General features: G+C 32.7%; 2 protein-coding genes across 2 annotated transcripts; one reads left to right on the top strand and one right to left on the bottom strand.

Annotated features, from left to right (window-relative positions):
• Nucleotides 1-4,046: 4,046 nt before the first annotated feature.
• LOC140446433 (uncharacterized) lies at nt 4,047-9,162 on the bottom strand. Its single transcript, XM_072538985.1, has 4 exons — nt 8,974-9,162; nt 8,361-8,646; nt 6,875-7,408; nt 4,047-6,634 (listed from the first exon to the last, which is right to left on the bottom strand). Exons 1-4 carry the CDS (start codon nt 9,160-9,162, stop codon nt 4,047-4,049), a joined length of 3,597 nt encoding a protein of 1,198 aa, XP_072395086.1.
• Nucleotides 9,163-16,496: 7,334 nt separating this feature from the next.
• Nucleotides 16,497-19,463, top strand: LOC140446432 (uncharacterized). The gene has a single exon (XM_072538984.1). It carries the CDS (start codon nt 16,497-16,499, stop codon nt 19,461-19,463), a length of 2,967 nt encoding a protein of 988 aa, XP_072395085.1.
• The last annotated feature ends 4,441 nt before the right edge of the window (nt 19,464-23,904 follow it).

Genomic DNA, 23,904 nt, shown 5'->3' with positions numbered 1-23,904 from the left:
TAGAAGTTTGGCATGCCAAAGAAAGACCCCAAATATAGAACAAGTCCATTATAATTCCTATACAACAAAGGGAGAAAGAACTGAATGCGCAAACTACAGAAGAATATCCTTGTTAGAGGTAATATACAAAGTGCTCGCCATACTAATAAAAAACGATTAGAAATATATGTGTAGAAGGATCTAGAAGATACCAGGAAGGACTTCGCAAAGGAAGATCAACAACCGATCAAATTTTTATGCTAAAGCAAATCCTGATCAATTGCTATGCATACATACAACATTTCAGCATAAGTACTTTTTTTTATTACAAAGCCGCCTACAATACAATAGACAGAAACAAATTAAGAAAAATGCTAAAAGAATTTCAAGTGCCAGAAAAAATAGTAAGATTGATAAAAATGACAAATAGAAAAACCATCTGTGCTATGAAATGCAATGGTATAGTCTCAGAAGAATTCGAAGTGAAAAAAGATGTTCACCAAAGAGACCCGTTGTCTAGCAATGTTCCTAAAAGGCCTGTTAACACTTTACATACTTTTCTCTTTTTAATAGACAATAAAACATTTTGTTCATCTTAACTGAAATTTTGTAATTCTCATTCTCTGTACCCTCTGTACCCATAAAATTAATTATTGGACTGATACATATTGTAGTTTCAAAACAATATTAAACAGATATTTTGTTTTATTTTTGTTTAACGATTGCACACCGCGACTGCAATAATAAGAGTTTTTAGGTCTTGATGTGTTGTAGTGAACGAAGCTAAAATAATTTATTTATAAGGTAGGAATATACTCGTCCCACGAAGTCATAATATAACATAAAAATATATTTAAGAATAAAACAATTTTTTTTTTATTTTGTTGCCTGGTCTAACAACCCAAGATGACTAAGAACTTTAAGGGCATGTCTTCCACAACAAAAAAAATGTACCTACTTTGTTCAGGATGTCCCATAAATCAAACTTAAATATAGTATTTAATTGTTACCCTAAACAGTTTTATAAAAAGATTTTGAAATAAAAATATAAAAGCCAGGTATTCCAAACTTTATGGGAAATAAATACGAGTAAGTGTCACTATTCAGAAATAATATTACTAATGAAATGAAATATTTTCGTGAATTTTGTGCTACAGAATGAATTGGTTGCCAAAATATGTACATAATATATATATATATATATATATATATATATATATATATATATATATATAGATATATATATATATATATATATATAGATATATATATATATATATATATATATATATATATATATATATATATATATATATATATATATATATATATATATATATCGGCACCTGATATGAAAAACATTGTAACCCACTTTTGCTTAGTTTTCCCATATTTTATATCTGTTCATCAGCTTTTTACTTTCACGTACCGCATGGTTGTTAAAATTATTGGTGCTGATTGACTTGAATGGTATTTATAGTAATATTCCACTACCTTGCTTTTTTGTATCACATCTAACAATGAAGTTATATAAAAACTATGAATGTATGTACAATGTTTGTATAAAAAATATTCACCAATAACAAAATTTTTCAATATTGTAACATTCGTTACATTTCTCCACAAAGTGATTTAAAATTTGCACTTACAATGAGGTCATTTTGTAAAATAACTTTATATTTACATAAGATAGGATTAAAGTTATTAGATCGAAATAAAGGTTGTCCTTTATAGATATTATTTAATTCATAGCTGAAAAACATTGTAACTAGAGTTACAATGTTATTCATATCAGGTGTCGATATAATACAATATCTATATACAGTGATGAGTGTCTTACCACCCGGCTTTTTTACGTAAGAGATAGAAAACACAGTTACCTTGGGAAATAAAAAGAGATGAAACCCGTAGAGGTGGAAAATAATCGGTAGAAACCTATAATTTACATTACACCACATTACCACTATCGATAGTCTCACACCTTTAGACGTTAGCTTCGAGCTAAATCACCCCGGTCATAATTATTATGTGTAACGTCGTTTGTGTGACGTATTTCCATTTTTAATTTGGCATAATAAAGTAAAAACTGATTGACCACAATAAAGCAAAAATGTGAATAAAATAATTTAATTAATAGTGAATATTTAATCTAAAGTTTTAAATTATTAACCAAAAATAATTTCTACTATGATTTGAGGAGTTTTATACACTCTTGTCACAGAATAATTATCAATCCTTCGTTGCTTAGTGGTAAGAATTCGACACTGCGACACAGACGTCGCAGACGATTAGAGTTCAAAACCCACATTGTGGTTTTCTTTTTTTTTTTAATAATTTGAAATTATGTAGAGATCGTTTTTGCTTTGGATCACTAAACATTTATGTCACTCGTTACTAGTATTAGAAGTGTTTAAAGTTAAACATAAATATCTTATTGAAAAAACAGTATCGTTATACTTCGAAAATAAAGTAAAAATTCTTCACAATTAAAAGAACGTTTAAAGAATGTTTAAATAAGTAGAAATTCTACAAAAATAAACTGTACAGAGGACAGAGAACTGTAAATCTACCTGTACAGAGGAATTGATACACTGAGATTCACCGGATTATTTTGCATTCATAACTGAAGACTGTAAAACTGGAATTGAATTTGAATTATTTTGTATTTCTATTTTATAACATTGGAATAAGAATAAATTGTAAATAATGAGTTTTTCGAAAACTTGTTACCTAATATGTATCATATTTTCTATTATTTTTTGATTGAGTAAAACAAAAATTTTATCCTTGGTGTGAATTGAACCCCAATCTTCTTGTCAATAGACCACGTCTCTAACTATTACACCAATTCCACACACAATAATTGTTTTCGGACCGAACATATTTACCTTTAGTTTAGTCAAATATTTCAGTTGAGTTATTTTTATTATTAAATAAACTCAAAGATTTATAATTTAAGATCGCTACTAATTAATGTTTTTGACGTGACAACGTCTTAAATTAGGTTGTGGCTCGGAGTCATTCATGAAAAAGTGTAACGCCCGCTCACGTCTGTTACAGTGAGTCACCGAACGAGAGAAAGGCCCGCCGGACCGGCGAATGCCTTGCGTCTCTCTCCCACTCAAACATGATCGGTCCGCTGCGCGCAAAGCACTAGAGAATTAGGCGCGTTGAATCGGTGCGTGCTTCCGTGCATCATCGTCCTATCCTCAACAAAATCACTCAAATAGAAATTAGTTAAGTTTAAGTTTACATGTACAATGTTTTAGTAAACAAAATATATTTCTATAGTTAAAATTTGTGCAATTCTTATTTTCATTCAATTCCTTGTTCCTATTGTGCAATTTAATAATATTCATATCAATAAATATTCTACCGAGAAAAAGACGTTGTCACGTAAAATCTTCGCCCGTAAAACCGACTTTACAAGCAACCGAATTTTTTATCTGAAAAGTTGTAGTACCTTATATTACACATTTCAACTGTTAAACCTGTATATATACACTTAGGTCGAGGAAAAAAACAACTGTTATAAAAATTGTTGTGTGTGTGTGTGTGTCATCGAATTTCCTGACTGTGGACTTAATCCATTAGCCGAACTTATTTTTGCTCTACAGATATTTATGTCACATATTACTATTAAAATAAGATTTTGTATTTTAAAGATATACCTAGATTCTATAACAATAAATGGATAATTTAATCTTCAGCTACAATCATACAATATTACATATTTATATAGATATATTATTATGTATTATTCAACATTATTCTTTATTGTGTGTTTTTTATTATTATGTTCTTTTTTTTAATTTTTATTTTTTTTTTTATTATTTTCTTTTTTTTTTTATTTTTTTATTTTTTTATTTTTTTTTTATTATTTATTTATTTTTTTATTCATTTATTCATTTTTTTTTTTTTTTTTTTTTTTTTTTTTTTTAATTACATTATAAGGAATGTCAACAAGGAGTACTTCTGCTCAGGGGTCTTTCAGAGCAATGCACAAACACAAGACTAGACCACGGAAAGATAGGTAAACAAATGGGATAAACACAGGTATTAATAGTTCACAATTTTAATTTTATATTAAGTATGTGTTTAATTAGGATCTCATATACACGTTCGTCTAAACTAGATAATATTGTTTTTAGATTAAAAGGTCTTGTAATATTCGTTTCTCTATATACTTGATTCATGAATTGATTTATTTCTATTATCTTTAGTCTACAGTTTAGTATCATGTGTTCTGCAGATCCTAACTCACCACATTCACAAAGATTACTATCACTAAGACCTATTTTAAATTTGTGTTCTGGAACTAGGCAGTGTCCAAATCTAAGTCTGCATATGTATGAAACAACGATTTTTTCGCTGTGGTAATGATTAAACCATGATTTAGCTGGAATATTTAATTGTATGTTTTTGTAGAATAGCCCTTTAGTTGAGTTGTTATACCATTGTTGCCAGGTTTTGGTTTTATTGCTGGTAATATTAGCGTAAACATCATTTAATGTTAATTTATATTTACTTTCATTTTCTTGTTCGGTGGCCTTCTTAGCTAGAGTATCTACTATTTCATTGTGTTTAAGATTAGAGTGAGCTTTTACCCAACAAAATGATATTTGTTTGCCCTTAGCCCTAAGTGCGATATATGCTTTAATAATGTCAATATATATGTAGTTTGATATGTCCTTCAAACTTTCCAGTTTAAGTAAAGCACTTTTGCTGTCTGTAAGGATTAGAAATTTCTCTTCGTTATTATTTATACTGCTTATATACTGCATTGCTCTCAGTATTGCAATAAGTTCTGCTGAAAATGTTGTAAAATTTTCATTAAGTCGTATACCCTCTTTATACCTTGTCCTAGGGTCCCACACGGCAGCGGCCACTCTCGAATTCATTTTTGAGGCATCAGTATAAATTTGGTAATGTTCCGGAAATAAAGTTTCTATATCCACATTAAACATGGCATTCCTTAAGTAAACTGGAAATTTCGAGTAATCTCTCATGTAGGTTGGTTGTATGTTTGGTATATTGTTTAGATTTATCTGAAACATGGATGGCAGAGTTGATGTGTATAGCTTATTTTTAAATTGTCTTATTCTATTGTAACTTTCAGCAAGAAGTAATGTTGGCTTTTTCCTCCAGTATTCAGTGGTTAGGTCATTTATATAAAGTTTGTGGCAGTTGTTACATATTATGCTCTCTTTAGTTATCATTTTAGTTATAAATTTTTCACACATAGTTTTCCTTCTTAACCATAGTGGTGGTTCATTACATTCTACGCTTAGGTTTGATATTGGAGTACTCATCAAAGCTCCTATACATAATCTGAGGCATTTATTTGAAAGGATGTCTATTTTTTGAAGATGGGTTTTGGCGGCTTGATTGTAAAAGTAACATCCGTAATCTAATATTGATCTTATGTATGATCTATACATTAGTAATGCTATGTTGGGATCTGCTCCCCAGGTTGTATAGTTTACTGCTCGTAACGCATTGTACCCTTTGTCAGCTCTTGCTACGATGTACTCAATATGATCTTTCCAAATCATTTTCCTATCCAGTATAATACCCAAATATTTAACTTTAGGTTGAACTTTAAACGAGACATTTTGCAACTCCACTACTTCTGGAATGTTTCGTTTTCGGGAGAATATGCAAGCTTGTGTTTTTTTGGTAGATATGTTTAATGCTATTTGATCTAGGTCTTCTTGTAGATGTTTAAATACTGTATTTATTTTACTACTGCCTTGTTCTATTTCCAATTGATCTACATATATGCATATATCATCTGCGAATTGTAATATTTTACCTTGTTTGCTAGTAATTATGCTTTGACCTATATGAGCTGTGTAAATAGTGTATAATATTGGACTTAAGATGCTCCCTTGAGGTAACCCGATGTTTGAAACTCTCGGTCCTATTAGTTTGTTATTAATTTGAAGATAAAGAGTTCTATTAATGTAAAGGTGATGAAGTTTCCAGCAGAGTATATCTGGCAGTCCGATTTCTTTCATTTTGTGGTATAGAAGTTGTAGGTTCACATTGTCATATGCATTTTCTATGTCTATGAATGTAGCAAATACCGACTTGTTGACGGAAAATGAGTTATATATATCCAGTATTAAGTGCGTTAAATTTTCCATCGTAGAACATGATTTTCTAAAGCCGAATTGTGTTGCAGGTATTTTAGAATTTTTTTCTAACCAGAATTCTAGTCTACATTTAATCATTCTTTCCATTGTTTTTAACACACATGATGATAGAGAAATGCCTCTATACGAATCCGGACAGTTTGGTGATTTGTGTGGCTTAAGAATTGGAACTATAATGTACTCTTTCCATGCACGTGGTATATCCATACTCATCCAGATATTGTTTATTACATTTAGTAGTTGAACTTTCTTATGTATGGGTAAATTATACAACATACTATAGTGTATACCATCTAATCCTGGAGCTGAATTATTATGTCTTTTTAGGCAGTTCTTTAATTCTTCCATACTAAATGCTTGTGTGAGAAATATGTTGTCTGTGTTTGCTTCGTCATTTTCATGTCTATTATCCGTAGGGTTCCTGTGATTAATTTCTCCTTCTATAACCCAAGGTCTAGCAATTTTATTAAAAAATATATCTGTCCACTCATTTACAACTATCGGATTATTGGGAGGGTTATAAACGTTTTTAAATTTTCTTATTTCCTTCTATATTTTGCTAATGGGTGTATTTTTAGTTAAACTATTACAGAAGTTTTTCCAAGAAGCTCTTTTGCTGCCTAAAATAATTCTTTTTTTATAAGCTTCTGCTTGTTGGTATTTTAAATAATTATCGTAATTAGATAGTCTTTTAAACTGCAAAAAAGCTTCTTTTTGTTGTCTTATAGCGTTCCTACAATCATCATTCCACCATGGTTTATTAAATTTTGCATTGGGCCCCCTTTTCCTCTCTGGAATAGAGCATTTACTAGCTAAATTGATTGAGTCACAAAATGTGGAATATTCTTGCTCTGAACCATCTGATATATTATTATTCTTTTCATTGTTTAAGAGATAGGTAAAGAAAGCCCAGTCTGCCTTTTTAATATCCCATGTAATTCTAGATCTAGATATATCATTAGTTTCAATGACATCATTACTATTAGTAACGTTATTATCAGTATTATGGTTAAATTCTATTACTATTGGGTAGTGATCAGAACCCAGACTCAAAGTTTCTGTGTGCCAATTAAATTTGTAATAAATATCCCTAGAGCAAATTGTTAAGTCTATAGCAGATCTATTTAAATTCATAGGTCTACGAATTAATGTTTCTGACCCATCATTTAGGAAATTAAGTCCACATTCCTCCATAGCCTCAAAAAGATAAAGACCTTCTTGATCGGTGACATCACAGCCCCACATTTTATTATGGCAGTTGAAATCTCCCCCTATTAAAAAGGGTTTTTGTAAACTAATAAAAAATTTAACCCATTCGTTTTTTGACACACATAACTTGGGTTTTGCATAAATGGAATATAAATTTAAGATTTTATTATTTATTTTAATCTGTACTGCAACGCACATGACATTATTTATTTTATAAAAATTTAAATTGTTCTGAAAATTGATATTTTTTCTTAATAATATCGCTACTCCTGCATAACCATCTGATCTATCTTCACGGAAGATGTTATATTGGGAAAAGCTTATCTTTGAATTCGGTTTTAACCAAGTTTCACTTAAAAGAATAGCTAAGAATTTATTTTCGAAAATGTACTTTTCAAAATGGCCTTTATTGTTCACTATTGATCGTGAATTCCATTGTAAAATCTTATTATTTACTAGGGCCATTTAAAACTTTTTCTATATTACTTTTAATGTCGTCTAAAATTTGTTTGTTTGCTATTGGAATTAAGTTTTTGTCTAAGAAATTTTTAAATATTGTTACTATATTATCAGTAATTTGTTTAGTAGTTAGTGAGTTTTGTTGGACTATTTTTGTTTGATTTTGATATAATGGGTTGTTTATAATTGGTAGCGACGGGTAAGCAGAGGCGCTTGCAGTGTCCAGTATATTTTCGTGTTCTTTTGAATAAGGATAAACTGATTTATTTTGAGCTCCTTCGCTCCATTTTCTTTTGGTTGTCACTGTGTACCTATTTCCTGTGTTTGTTGAATTCAGGACTGTCCTATAGCTACTGCTGTATTTTAATTTTGCTTCTTCAAAAGGTAAATTTTCATTTGCCATTATATATTTAATGCCCTTTTGTTTTTCAAACTCAGCGCACTTGTTTCGATCTAATGCTGAATGGTTTCCGAAACATAATATACAAGTGGGATCTGTTAAATCGCATACATCTGAATCATGTTCCTGTCCGCACTTGCTGCATCTTTTCTTACCTCGACATTGTGACGTAACGTGTCCGTATCTAATGCAATTAAGGCATTGTATTACTCTCGGAACGTAAGGTTCCACTTGGTATATCATTCGTTCAATGATTACTTGTTTTGGAATCATTTGGCCTCTGAAAGACACCACTATCGTACCCGTCTCCACCAGTTGATCATTTTCTTTTCGCTTTATTCTTTTAACGTTTATTACTTTAAAATTGCCGTATCTTGGAACAATAATATCTTTTAATTCGTTTTCTGAAATATTTTTGTCTACCCCTTTAATTACCCCACTCTTTTGAGTAAAAAAATTTGGAATATATAAATCGTAATTTCTTTCTATTAATTTTTTACATTCCACTAAAATATTAGCGCTTTTATATGTGTTACATTCAATTTTAATTTTATTTTTTCCTATAATATTAATATTAACAATATTATCTTTAATTGCAGGTACTGCACCTAAAATTAATCGTGCTGTCGCTATGCGATGCAATCGGCCAATGTTACCTTCCTTATTCTGCATAAAAACAAAATAAGGACCTTGGTCACCTTGACTGTATTTATTTTTCACCTCTGACATTATGGACTGGCCTATATTAATATTTGTTTTATTGCTTACCTGATAATCTGGTAAAAAGTTTTTTGAATTTGTTATCGGTACCTGTTTTGATTGTGTATTAATATCAATATTTATAATTTCCTCAAACTGCTTTTGTTTTTCATTAACTTCATAATCCATATTACTAGCAACATCGTCAATCCTTCCTCTGTCAGGTGGATTTCCTCTGCCATCTGAATTTAATTCCATTTTTTGGTAAAAACAACAACAACTCTATTAATTAGCACTTCGATATCACAGAGAACTATTCGCTTCCGCTGCTACAATCGAACTGATAAAAATTGTTATATATTGGAAATGCCCCAATAACTTGAAATTTAATAAAATATTTTTTACTATAATATATAATATATTCAATCATTTATTCTAACATCAAAAATTATTAAAATAAAATATTTTCGAGGTCATCCGTATAATTATGACTAAAGTAAAATAGCCACGTCTAAAAATTAGCTTTATCTCGTACTATCTCACAACTTAATCTGTCTTCTATCCTTTCCGCTATTTTGCCGGGTGGTAAGACACTCATCACTGTATAATACATATTTCAATGAAGAATTGAGTGCAGTAAAACCGCAATGCAGTAAATACTTTTGTTGAAGGTATATTCAAATAATAAAAACCAATGACACAATGTCTCAATGTCTACAGGCTCACCGAGAGGGCGGTACAGCCGCTACATTTTATCGAGGGCCGGCGATGTAAAGGGCCCGGCGTCGACAAGACCAAGGACGTAATTTTCCCGTTTTTTCTGCTCTTTCCCTTATGTGCGTAGTGTGTTTAATTAATACACAGCTATATTTAATATGATTTTTACCTCTTTTTTAAAATATATTTTATTGCTTTAATGCTGTTGCGACATCGTGCATTGTTTATTTGGATCCGGTACCGATGTACTGCTATCAAATAAACAATGTTGCTTTGAAAGGATTCGTTGACCGCGAATATATTCGCGTAAAAATAATAAAATATTTTTACTAATAGGCATAGTTTTTACCCATCAATATTACAGACCAACAAATTAAAAATGCAGTTGAACAAGGAAATGATATGTATGTGTATGTATAAAGTGTGAAATGCAAAATAATGAGTATGTGGATCGTAACTGACTAGTATGGAGTCATATCTAAAAAATATTGTGTTTTTATTTTCCATGTCATTCCTATTTCAGAAGCCAACGAGTGAACATCAGTCTTCTACTAATAGTATTTTTAATAAAAACTTGTTAGTTTAATGTGATTGTTTATCAAGTAAATATTCGTAAGTCGATATTATCACTTAAATACTTTCGACAAATAAAATTAGGCCAGTCGTTTCTGGCCATACTTAATATTTTGGCATCCAAAATATTAAAATCAAATTCTGGCATCATCATCACAGTTCAACCTAGCTTCGCTGCAGTAACCAAAATCACAAAGAAAAAATCTATAACAGCAACATCATGTCTCAGTAGAACTCAAGCCATTGTTATGAACGCTATCCCAGACGTAGTGCTATTTGATTACATAAAGGCAATCAGCGAAATTGTTACCCCTAAAGAAATAACCTTGGCTTCACGTATTTCTAACCAGCGTATATGCATCTGTCTTTCTTCCGTAACCGTAGTAGATAATCTTCTAAAAAATAATCCGACTATTTCTGTTAGAAATTAAATAATATCTATTCGCAGACTTATCACACCTGCAAAAAGGCTACTACTTTCTAACGTGTGTTCTTCGATTCCGAATGCACTCATAGAGCAAGCACTTAAAAATGAACTTGGATTACAACTTGCTTCCCCTATCTCGCTTATCCGTTTTAGTTCACCGGAAGACGAATATGCTCACATCTTCAGTTTTCGACGCTCAGTCTTTGTGATGCCAGATAAAGAATACTTTGAGTTAACTACTTCAATTGTAATCTCATATAAAAATACAAATTATAGGATCTTTATTACTTCGGACAAACTAGAATGCTTTTTTTGTAAGCAATCTGGACACACTGCAGACTCCTGCCCTAACCCTCAAGAAATATCTAGCAATCCCTCTCCAAATACAACTTCTAGCCAAATCCCAATTGATCCTCCTTCTAGTATATCTTCTCTTTTACCCCCCTCAAAAGAAGAAATATATTCAAGTAACCTACCTACTGGCATAACAATCCCAAATGAGCAGTCTATAACACCATTATCTATCCCTTCTAACTCTGGCATTAAAAGAACTCATTCTACTGACAGAAGTATTGAATCACCTTCTTTACTGGTTACCGCTAACCCCCTCAACTTAAACTCTAATAACACACCAAACACAATAACCTTCGCAACTCCTAAATCAGCCCCTAAAAAGAAAACAAAAACTGATGACAAAGAAATTGGTAAAATTAATCCTTCTGCCCATTCAAGTATTGAAAAATTAATTTGTGCTAATCCAGAAAAATTTTCGTTATCAGCCTTACAAATAATTGCCTTCCTAGAAAATTCCTTTGGGATTAGTGATCCTCTCAAAGAAGCTCATAATTTCACCACGAACATTTATTTTATCCTCGAAGATCTTACACAAATATACCAACCTGTATCCGATAGATCATTTAAAAATCGCATTACAAGCATAACGAAAAAGCTAAAACGCACATTAAATTCTATAGACGCTGACGAACTTACCAGCCTTACGTCCAATAATTCATGTGACTCTAACTGCAATGATATCGATCTGTTCTAAAATTACGTAATTAGTACAAGGTATATTCTTTCTACTAACCAAATAAGTTTTTAAATGCACTGTTTTACAATGGAACTGCGACGGATACTATCCGCGCCTTGAATATATTCAATATCTTATATCAATTTACTATCCAGATTTTCTTTGTCTCCAAGCGAATGCTTTTAATACAACTAATATTCCTCATCCTAAATCCTTTGAACGATACCACTTTATTAGGACGAACTGCTTCAGAGCTAGTGGAGGTGCATCAATATTTGCGTCCAGCGAAATTTTCTCAACATTAATAACGAATCTTGAGGCAATTGCCATAACTATATATTCTCCTAATAAACTTACCATCTGCTCCATATATATTCCCCCAAACCATTCTCTAAAAGTAGAAGGGCTCCTAGACCTTATATTCCAACTTCCACAGCCGTTTATACTCACAGGAGACTTCAATGCACATAACAGTATGTGGGATTCTCAATCAACATTTGGACGGGGAAAAGTAGTTGAAAATATTATTAAATGCACAAACTCATGTCTTCTTAACACAGGATCTAATACTCATTTTAATATTTCCTCTGGATCAGATCTTAGTATTAGTGGCCCTAAATCTGCACCTTTTTTAACCTGGCAAACAGCTGACGATCTCTTTGATAGCAATCATTATCCTATAATAATTTCCAACAATTGTAATGGGACTGCCTCTGCCAAAAGCTATTGGCGCCTAAATAAAGCAAACTGGCCAGAGTATTCAAACGCTGTTGACACTCTCTCGCTCGCTCATGATCATCTAATAATCAATTATGTAGTTGTTAACGTCAATAACAGACACTATTCTTTCAGCTGCTAAGACTCACATTGGCAAAACATCATTCTCTCCAAATCATAAAGCAGTTCCTTGGTAGAACTCTGCTTGTGAAGAGGAGATTTGTCTATCCAAAAAAGCTTTAAATAAGTACCAAAAAAATAAAAACCTTGAAAATCTAATAAATTACAAAAAATTCAAAGGCAAAGCCAAACAGGTAGTTAAAAAAAGTAAAAAATCATCCTGGCAAGATTACATATCATCTATCAACGAAAACGTCAATCCTAGCCAACTTTGGAAAAAAATACGACAAATTCAAGGTCACGAAACTATTTATAAAATTACTCGTTTAATTTCAAATGGTATATAGATCACTGTTGCGTAACAACAGATCTTAATATTTTTAGTCTATTTTTGTATCATATTATTTAGTTTTTTTTTGTATCATACTGTATATTAGTTTAGATATATAAAATTTCTTTGTACTAACTAATAATCTGTAAAGCGCCGTTATCTTGCATTTAAATAACTTTCTACTCAAGTTTCTAAAACCTTCATAGAATCGTAACAACGAAAGGATTAGTATTTTCCAAATTACCCTCTGACGCATTCCAAAATTCCGCAAGTTGAGACAAATACCCTTATCAGGTAGTTTTTATCAATGATTTGAAAGTTAAAGGTATTTGAAAAATAAACATATCTCTTAATACGTCGAGGGGTCAGGGGGGAGATTTCGGAATGTTTGTGATTGAGGGGAGAGAGTGGACATCAGTATCAGTTCAAATTCCAGCACTGAAGGAGCGTCAGGCTCTACTCGCCCTAGCGGCATATTAGTGTTTTAAACCAGTCGGTATATTAATAAGTTCGTGTCAATATTGTATCACCGACAAGTGTGTATCATATGCAAGTTATCGGCGTTTAAAATACATTGTATTTGTTTAAATATATTTGTTCGAACGTTCTTTTCGAATCTTCATTTTTCCCAGTTTTCTGGGTGGTCCTTCAAAGAAATATATATAAAGTGAACCTATTTCCCTAAGGAAAAACCTTGTTCCCCAAGGGAAAAAACCAGCGACCTATTACTGGTGCGTGAAACAAAGCCATCAGGACAAAGGTGTAAGGACAAACACCTACATCTTGGCTCATGTTCCTTCGAACCGGACTTCTTCACATTTCAACTTCGAATCAGAGATCTTCGCATGTCTCATCTTCAAGTTATACATCAACGCAGCATCTGCAGCATCTTCCAGTAGGACGCCTCCAGACTCCTTCATCCTGGTAGCTGATTTAACGCCTAGCATCACACTCAACAAACTGTAAGTTTTTTAATTTTAATATCATTTGTGAAGTGCATACTATAAACTCTTTTTGAACATTTATTGAACATTTTCGTTAATGCGCTATTATTTTTATAATTATTATATCCTTTTACTTATATTTTCGATTTTTAGTGTAAATTCTCATATTTTCGCTATATCTCTGTGTTTATTACTATTCTTCTGTTTTTTCAATTTAAAGATCAAAGTCTTTCACATATTTCTCGCTTACTAAATCTTAATCTAATTCAATCAGCTAATCATGGATAAAACGGTTAATGATATTGTTAAAGTAAAAGATGATCTTGTTAAGGCAAGAGGTCGAAGTAAAGCTTCGATAACTAGATTAGAGAATTGGTTTAAAGAAAATGAAAAAAGTAATATTTCAAAAAATGAATTAATTTTTAGAAAAGACTATCTATCAAAAGTTTTTGACAAATATCTAGAGGTTCAAAATGAATTAGAGACAATAGATGATGAATTTTCTGTTGACATGGCAGACGTAGAAGACAGATTTTTAACGTTAGGATCAGCTCTAAAGAATAAAATTGATACAATTTCAGTAAATTCTGTTGTGAGCACCTCAGCTCAACAAAATCATTCAAATAACCATCATATCCGCCTACCGGAAATAAAAATTCCACATTTCGATGGAAATATAGCAAATTGGCCTAGTTTTATCGAGATGTTTACCAAACTTGTCGTAGATGATTTAAATCTTTCAGATATTGAAAAACTAATTTATTTAAAATCAATTCTCAAGAACGAGCCTCTACAACTAATTGAAAATTTGGAAGTTGTAGGCTCAAATTTTTCCGTTGCGCTCGATACACTTAAGAATAGATTTGAAAACAAATGTTTAATAATTAACACTTATTTAAAACAACTTTTGAACGTTCCTTCATTAACAAAAAATACTGCTTAAAACTTGCGAGAATTCTTAACTCACATAAAAAAGAATTTAAGTGCGCTAAATAATTTAAATATCTCCGACAATCTTGCAGATTTAATTTTAATTCATATATTTACACAAAAATTAGATTTTAATATGAAACGATCCTTTGAATCCGAAAGAGATTTCAACGAACTTCCTACAATAGATGAGTTTTTGAATTTTATTGAAAAGAAATGTAAGATATTGGAAAATTTGATCTTTGAAGAGAAAACAGTTTATAAATCAAAACCGTCACTTCATATTTCTATAAATAATAGAGATACATCTTTTAAATGTTTCGTATGCAATTCTAACTCACATAAAGTATACTCTTGCCAACAATTATTTTTAAATTTGTCCGCTCAAGAGCGTATGCAAAAAGTAAAAAACAAAGGTTTTTGTCTCAATTGCCTTGCTAGTGGTCATATGTCTAATTCTTGTTCCTCATCTTCGAATTGCAAAACCTGCAATAAAAGACATGACTCTTTGCTTCACATTTTGCACCCGTCGGAAAATATTTCACGGCAAAGTTCGTATAGATCGAATTCTGAAAGTCAACCCGCCCAAAATCAATTTGTTCGGAATTCACGTCATCAACGTCCAAATCAGCATTCGTCTCAATTCACTTCGGAGAATATTCATGCAAATTCGCAGAACAACTCTGTTCCAAATGCAATTCCGCAAGGTTTACCATATACGCAAAATCTTCCAGGGCCGAGCAATATTTCGTCCCACTCTGTATATTCGAACAATCTGCAAATTTTACTCGCAACTGCTTTGGTAACTGTTTACGATGTTGAAAACAATCCCATCTCTCTTCGTTGTTTAACAGACTCCGGTAGCCAAGTTTCGTTCATAACAGACAGGTTAGCCAAAAGAATTTGTTATTCACCCTATACCAGAAATCTTCAAATATCAGGTATAGCTCAAACTTCTTCTGTTTCAAACAAGATGGTAGACCTTAAAATCTATTCAAACACATATCCTGGTAAAAACTTTAATCTGTCCTGTGCTGTTCTCGAAAGCATTACGTGCCAGCATCCACAAGTCGCGCTGGATTTAAATTTATTAAAAATACCAAAAAATATAAAACTTGCAGACCCACATTTCTGTACCCCGTCGGACGTAGACATGCTTTTAGGAGCTGATATTTATTTTGACCTAGTTACTTACGGCTTAATAAAATTAGGCCCCAACCTTCCTATTCTTCAAAACACTCATTTGGGTTATATTGTAGGTGGAAATATCCCATACTCTCGTTATACAATGTTAGGATCAAACGCGACTCCTTCAAAGAACAATGCTCACTCACATTATTCAAATATTTCGTTACACGTACAAACTGCTGATCTTGATTCTCTTTTAAAGAATTTTTGGGAAATAGAAGAGACTAAACCACTCACTTCTATTCATGCAAAAACATTAACTCCCTCAGAACAGCGAGCTGAGGACATATTCAAATCTTCACTAACAATTCTTCCTAGTGGCAGATTTCAAGTAGACCTACCTCTGAAGACTCCTAATGAATATCAAAAATTAGGTGAATCATTTCATTTGGCAAAAAGACGTTTTTTCAATCTTGAAAAAAGGCTTAACAATTAGACGAGTTACGGCATCTGTGCACAGAATTCATATCAGAATATGTTTCTTTAGGGCATTGTAAATACGTTCCCCTTTCTAAGCTTAATGAATCGTCCGAACATAAGTTTTTTCTCCCACATCATTGTGTTTTCAAGCATGATAGCTTAACTACTCGACTCAGGGTTGTATTTGATGGATCAATGAAATCAACCTCAAATGTGTCTCTCAACGATATTATGCTCAAAGGTTATACTGTACAACCTGATTTGTTTGAAATTCTAATTCGCTTTAGACTTTACAAATATACTCTTATCGCCGACATCGAAAAGATGTTTAGGCAAATAAGAATTAACCCAAAACAGACATTTCTACTTAACATTCTGTGGCGCAATTCCCCGCAAGAAGAATTAAAATGTCTAGAACTTCAGACCGTGACCTACGGTACAAACTCAGCTAGTTTTTTAAGTACTAGGTGTCTTAAAGAGTTGGCAGTTCGAAATAAAGAAAAATACCCATTAGCTGCTGATGCTCTAGAAAATTCTTGTTATGTAGATGATATTTTACATGGTGCAAATGATATCGAGACTTTGTACAAGACTTATAAGCAACTTTCTACGAGTCTAAATTCCGCTGGGATACCACTCCATAAATGGAGTTCTAATTCTTCCGAGTTTCTCGACTCTATTTCCTCTGAATCTCAAAAATCTAATTATGTAATAAAACCCGACAATTCGTCAAATAAAGTTCTTAAAATATGTTGGAATTCTCAGTCTGACATGTTCTCTATCTCTCTTCCTGACATTTCTAGTGAACCAAAATACACAAAAAGAGAAGTTCTATCAATTATCTCTTCTATTTTTGATCCTCTTGGTCTAATAAATCCGATTACTGTATCTGCCAAGTTGTTAATGCAAAAAATTTGGATATGTAACTTAAATTGGGATGACAAACTCACAGGAGAAATTTCATCAGAATGGTTGAATTTTCTAGCTCACATTCCTGATCTTGCAAAACTCACAATCTCTAGACCTCTGCTCAATCCGCTCAATATTTCTCGAATTGAAATCCATGGTTTCTGCGATGCAAGTATGAAGGCATATGGCGCTTGTATTTATTTACGGGTTTTACATGAAAATGGAATCGTTTCATGCAACTTAATTACTTCAAAGAGTCATGTAGCTCCGCTAAAAACCATTTCCCTACCCAGACTTGAATTATTAGGGGCTGTTTTGCTTTCTACCCTGATTTCAAATATCTTTCTTATTATTTCACCAAAGGTTTCTTCCATAGCTTCGGTTAGGCTCTGGACAGACTCCCAAATTGTACTTGCATGGATAAATTCTCACCCTTCTCGTTGGTCAATCTTCGTAGCAAACCGTATAACTCAAATACAGGAGTTAACGCAAACTTATTTATGGAATCACGTAAGTTCTAAAGATAACCCAGCAGATATTCTGTCTCGCGGTACCACACCGGCCCTGCTGGTAGACAATACATTATGGTGGCATGGGCCCCATTTTCTAATGAACGCAACCACTAAATTTAATGAATTTGTTCCAGATATTGATATAACAGATATCCCTGAAATAAAAGCCACTTTACACGCTGTAAATAATTCGAAACCTACTCTATATACAACTTTTTGTAAATTCTCATCTTTCACTCGGTTACAAAGAGTAATTGCATATTGCAATAGGTATATTTACAATCTTAAAAATAAAGAAAACAAAAGAAATGGTGTACTTTCGGCTTCCGAATTAATAGAAGCCGAGCAGAGAATAGTTAAAATCATTCAACTAACATTCTTTCAATCAGAATTTAAAGACTTAAAGCATCAAAAAACAATAAAAAATAAGGCTATCTTAAAATTGAATCCATTTATAGACGCATCTGATTTAATAAGAGTTGGTGGACGACTTCGCAATGCAAATGTTTCGTATAATCAAAAATTTCCACTTCTTCTTCCTACAAAATGCCAAGTAGTTAGATCGTTACTTGAAAGAGAACACATTCGCCTATTGCACACAGGCCCTCAAAATACATTGTCAAATATTAGACTCACTTATTGGCCTCTTGATGGACTGAGAGAAATCAAGAGGATCATCTACAAATGTAAGAACTGTTACAGATTTAACGCAAGACCAGCTCATCAAATAATGGCCGATCTACCCAAAGAACGGTTTCAGGTCTCTCGACCATTCACAAATGTCGGCATCGATTACGGGGGCCCATTTCAAATAAAATCTTCAAAACTGCGACGTGCTCCCATTTGTAAGGCTTATATAGCAGTATTCGTATGCCTCGTCACTAAGGCAGTCCATATAGAGCTAGTGTCCAGTCTTAGCACCGAAGCATTCCTACTAACGTTAAAAAGATTCATTTCACGCAGAGGTATTCCTAAAACCATTTATTCGGACAATGCGTCCAACTTTCTTGGAGCTCGTAATCAGTTAAAAGAGCTTTATGACTTTTTTATGGGAACGGATGTTCTACCTACCATAAAAGAATTCGCAGCCTCAACATTAATTGAGTGGAAGTTCATTGCACCTCGATCTCCACATCAGGGTGGAATTTGGGAAGCAGCTATAAAGAGCTGCAAGTATCATTTAGTAAGGATGATGGGCAATAATATTTTTACATTTGAGGAATTAACCACTATTTTGGCTCAAATAGAAGCTGTTTTAAATTCAAGACCCCTCTGTCCATTGTCAGACAGTCCAAATAATTTTTCTTTGCTAACCCCCGCTCATTTTCTCATTGGAAGCAGCATGACTTCCTATCCAGAAAAAGATATCTCGACAAAATCCGAAAATAGTTTATCACTGTGGCAGAAATGCAGCAAAATTCAGCAGCATTTCTGGAAATGTTGGTCTAGGGATTATTTAAATCGCCTCCAAAATAAGTCCAAATGGTTTCTGCCCCAAGAAAACATTAAAGTCGATGATCTTGTACTCCTAATCGATGATAACGCTCCTCCTCTAAAATGGCCACTGGCAAGAGTAATCGAAACACTGCCAAGTAAAGACGGCAGGGTTAGAACTGTAAAACTAAGAACTAAAGACGGAACATTTATAAGATCTGTTGTTAAAGTATGTCCTTTACCCCATACTCATTTAGATGTAGGTCACATCAACGGGGGGACTATGTTGCGTAACAACAATACTTAATATTTTTAGTCTATTTTTGTATCATATTATTTAGTTTTTTTTGTAACATATTGTATATTAGTTTAGATATATAAAATTTCTTTGTACTAACTAATAATCTGTAAAGCGCCGTTATCTTGCATTTAAATAACTTTCTACACAAGTTTCTAAAACCTTCATAGAATCGTAACAACGAAAGGATTAGTATTTTCCAAATTACCCTCTGACGCATTCCAAAATTCCGCAAGTTGAGACAAATACCCTTATCAGGTAGTTTTTATCAATGATTTGAAGGGGGAGATTTCGGAATGTTTGTGATTGAGGGGAGAGAGTGGACATCAGTATCAGTTCAAATTCCAGCACTGAAGGAGCGTCAGGCTCTACTCGCCCTAGCGGCATATTAGTGTTTTAAACCAGTCGGTATATTAATAAGTTCGTGTCAATATTGTATCACCGAAAAGTGTGTATCATATGCAAGTTATCGGCGTTTAAAATACATTGTATTTGTTTAAATATATTTGTTCAAACGTTCTTTTCGAATCTTCATTTTTCCCAGTTTTCTGGGTGGTCCTTCAAAGAAATATATATATATAAAGTGGACCTATTTCCCTAAGGAAAAACCTTGTTCCCCAAGGGAAAAAATCAGCGACCTATTACTGGTGCGTGAAACAAAGCCATCAGGACAAAGGTGTAAGGACAAACACCTACATCTTCGCTCAATCACTTTACATGAACTTATTCCTAACGCTTTTGCCAAACATTTCGAAGAAAATTTCAATAATAAAACCAATAATATTACTTTATCTCATCATGACTTATATCCACACAGAAATCGTCTGATATCATCTGAATATAGTAGATCCCTTAATCCTCCTTTCACTATCCATGAGCTAATATCTGCCTTAGCTAATAGTAGAAACACTGCAGATGGTTCTGATGATATTCCTTATGCATTCCTAAAGCATTTGTCTTATTATAGTCTTAATAAACTCCTTAATTTATACAATATAATCTGGAGTTCCTATAAATTTCCATCTCAGTGAAGCAAATCTATTGTTATACCAATACTCAAGCCAAACCCGCCAACTATCTTTCCACAATCTTACAGGCCCATCTCGCTTACATGCACTATGTGTAAGCTAATGGAAAAAATGATCAACAAACGTCTTTTATGGTATTTTGAAAAACACAAGATTATTCCAAAGGAACAATCTGGCTACCAAAGACAGCGCTCCACAAGAGATAATCTGGTAATACTCCAAACCCATATCTCCAACGCAATAAATTGCAAGCAAGATTTAATAGCAACTATCTTTGATATTGAGGGCGCATTTGATACCAGCTCTAGAAATGCAATCCTAGACAAACTTTTTGAATGTAACCTTACTGGCAACATATACGCATTTATCAAAAACTTCCTAACATCTAGATTGTTCAGGGTTTTTGTCAATATTTTCTTCTCCACACATACAACATGATGGAGTTCCTCAAGGTTCAGTTTTAAGCACATCCTTATTAATTCTTTCGATTAGCAAGTTAAGTGAAAATATAGCTCCACCAATCAAATGCGTATTATATGCCGATGACCTAATAATGTACTGTCATGGTAAATCCAACGCAACTACTAGTAAAATTCTACAATTAAGAGTAAATGACCTACAAAACAAAGTAGCTTCTCTAGGACTTACCCTCTCCCGCTCTAAATCCAAAGTTATTAAATTTAGCAGAAGAATGAGTTCTTTTGATCCTGAAATTACTATCAACAACTTCAAATTACCGGTTGTTAATAATTGCAAAATATTAGGGCTGATATTTGATTCAAGATTAACCTGGAAACAACACATACAGGAACTTAAAGGAGTTTGCCTAAAAAGGTTAAATATAATCAAAACACTCTCACATTATCATTGGGGCGCGGAAGAAACTACGTTACTGAAAGTTTACAGACCACTTATCCGCTCCAAGCTCGACTCTGGATGTTTCGTCTATATGTCTGGTACTAAATAAATCTTAAATTCACTAAATATGGTACACAACACAGCTATTCGTCTATGTCTTCGAGCATTCCGTTCTAATCCGGCAGAAAGTCTTTACTGTGAAGCTAATGAACGTCGTCTATAGCTTAGGCGAGAAAACCTTCTTCTCTCCTATGCTGCTGCAATTTTTTTCAATCCGTCCAATCCAGCATATCATTTAATTACCTCATCACACCATCCCCATAACAACCCTTGTAACTTAAGTATACATCCTATACCTAGTCTTCTACAACCGTTACTAAAAGATATAAATTTGTCTGAAACCAGAACACTACCATTCTCCAATAATCCCTATTGGACCAACATACTTCCACATCATGATATTTCCCTTACCAAGTTTAACAAGGAACATACCAGTATTAGAACATTACTAGAACATACCAGAATTCTCTTTCTAGAACTTATAAACAAGAATAAATATAACATAGTTCTTTACACTGACGCGTCAAAGACTGAAAGTGGTGTTGGATATTCTGTAACCACTGTACAACAGCCTATCGAACTCTCTAAAATTTCTCCTTGGTGTAGTATTCACACTGGTGAACTACTAGCTATCCCACATGCTTTTAAATATGCTCAACAATGTCCAAATATCAGCTTCTGCATTGATTTCATGACACATATCAGCTTCTTATAAACCAAAATACAACTATCACTCTGATATGGGTACCATCCCATGTTGGTATTAGTGGTAACGAAAAAGCTGATTGCCTTGCCAAAAAAAGCCGCATCATCCACGGACACCATTATCGATATACAAATTTGCAACGATCTCAAAGCTAGACTGAAGAAGCTTAATCTATCCACCTGGCAGATTCACTGAAATAATGTTACTTCAGCGCTGCATGAAATTAAACCCTCATTGAACCTTCTTACTTATCCCAGTTTATGTCGAAAAAATATGGCAATCATACGGAGATTGCGTATAGGACATACCCGTCTAACTCATGGCTACCTGATGACATCATCTCCACAACCAAAATTTCAGCACTGCAATTCGGCTTTTCGAATCAGGCATATAGGATGGAATACCCTTTTTATGCCAAAATACGCCAACAACTCGATATCAGTACTAACTTCAAAAAGGTCCTAAACAGCACAGACCAAATCAACAAGGTTATCAAATTTCTCGAGAAAAGCCAACTGCTCAACAAAATATAAATGTTATATTACAAGTTTTTGTTATTTTCACTTTATGTTAAATGTTAACTACATTATTTTGTAATTTATATGATATTACCATGTAAATCGTAACTCGTGCTAATGATCATAGATGTCACATGCACGTTAATTTAAATTAAAAAAAAAAGAAAATTTCCATGTCGTCTATTTACGACAATCCCCCTTTCACTAAGATCTGAAATAACACAGAATTTAAACTTTTACATTATAAACGATCGCACGTCACGGGAAATGCCTTCAAGAAGATGGTTTTGAGTGTAGTTTATAGCAGAAGATGGGTAGTTTTGAAAAACTCACTAGTGTAATTGAATAAAAACAGTTTTAAATGTTTTAGATCTTTTGTAATTTAACAGTTTTAATTCAGCGTTTTTTAAGCATATTTCAAATGCCTCAAATTTGTGGCCAAAACTCAAAACTAAAATTTCATGTTATGGTTATCAAAACTCTATAGTGACCGGCTAATAAAAGGAATAAATTGTATTGATCTCATGAGAACCATAAAAATTGGCAAAAATCGAGACACATTTATTTATAAAAACTCAGTTTATTCACGGCAAAACACAGAAACTGCATACGAAAACTGCACTTTTTAACTTTAAAATGAATCTTGATTTTTGTCGATAGGACAAGCGGATTAATTTACCGTCGAGCTAATACAAATTTTATTGAACATTGATTTCGTGCGCGTAACTGACATTAAAAATTACCGATCGCCTCAAGCGTTGTTTCTGAGAGAACGTTTATTCTAAACAAAAAATGTCAATCAACATGTTTGTTTAAAATTACCTTAGCTACATTTTTCATTAAAAATATTTTTTTCTATTGCGTACAGATTCGTGGTAAATCAATCTTTTTCCGTTTTTCTCCCTCTATAAGGGGGTTTTAGGAAAAATCCGGAGGGTAACAGTAGTAAACTTTTTTGCATCTTTTTAGGCACCCTAAAATTTATATTCTCGGTAAAATTCAGCTTGTTTGTATGATTTTTAGAGGTTCAGTGGCATTTTGGTCTCTGACGACTGGAGTATGATGATATTCGGACATTAAATTCAAGTCAGCTTCCAATTATTATTTAACTTTAAGTTAAAAAATAATTGCACATTGTCACAATTGCACAATTATATTATAATATTGTAAAAATAAGACTACGCCCTAAGAGTTTCACACGAAATACGCTAAGAGTTTTATAGTAATAAAAAAAGTGATATTTTAAATATTTACGGCAGTATTTGGATAAAACCGGTCTT

Source organism: Diabrotica undecimpunctata, chromosome 7, assembly GCF_040954645.1.
Source record: "Diabrotica undecimpunctata isolate CICGRU chromosome 7, icDiaUnde3, whole genome shotgun sequence".
NCBI lineage: Eukaryota > Metazoa > Arthropoda > Insecta > Coleoptera > Chrysomelidae > Diabrotica > Diabrotica undecimpunctata.
Note: the sequence above shows the minus strand (reverse complement) of the source record. Positions and strands in the feature narration are given on the sequence as shown.

What these genes read in the sequence shown, in the direction of transcription:
- LOC140446433 (XM_072538985.1), bottom strand. Translation starts at nt 9,162, where the DNA reads ATGGAATTAAATTCAGATGGCAGAGGAAATCCACCTGACAGAGGAAGG. An exon ending in ACTTTTTACCAGATTATCAG is followed by an intron (nt 8,647 to 8,973) that starts GTAAGCAATAAA and finishes TTTACTCAAAAG; the next exon opens with AGTGGGGTAATTAAAGGGGT. An exon ending in ACCATGGTGGAATGATGATT is followed by an intron (nt 6,635 to 6,874) that starts GTAGGAACGCTA and finishes ATAATCCGATAG; the next exon opens with TTGTAAATGAGTGGACAGAT.
- LOC140446432 (XM_072538984.1), top strand. Translation starts at nt 16,497, where the DNA reads ATGAAATCAACCTCAAATGTGTCTCTCAACGATATTATGCTCAAAGGT.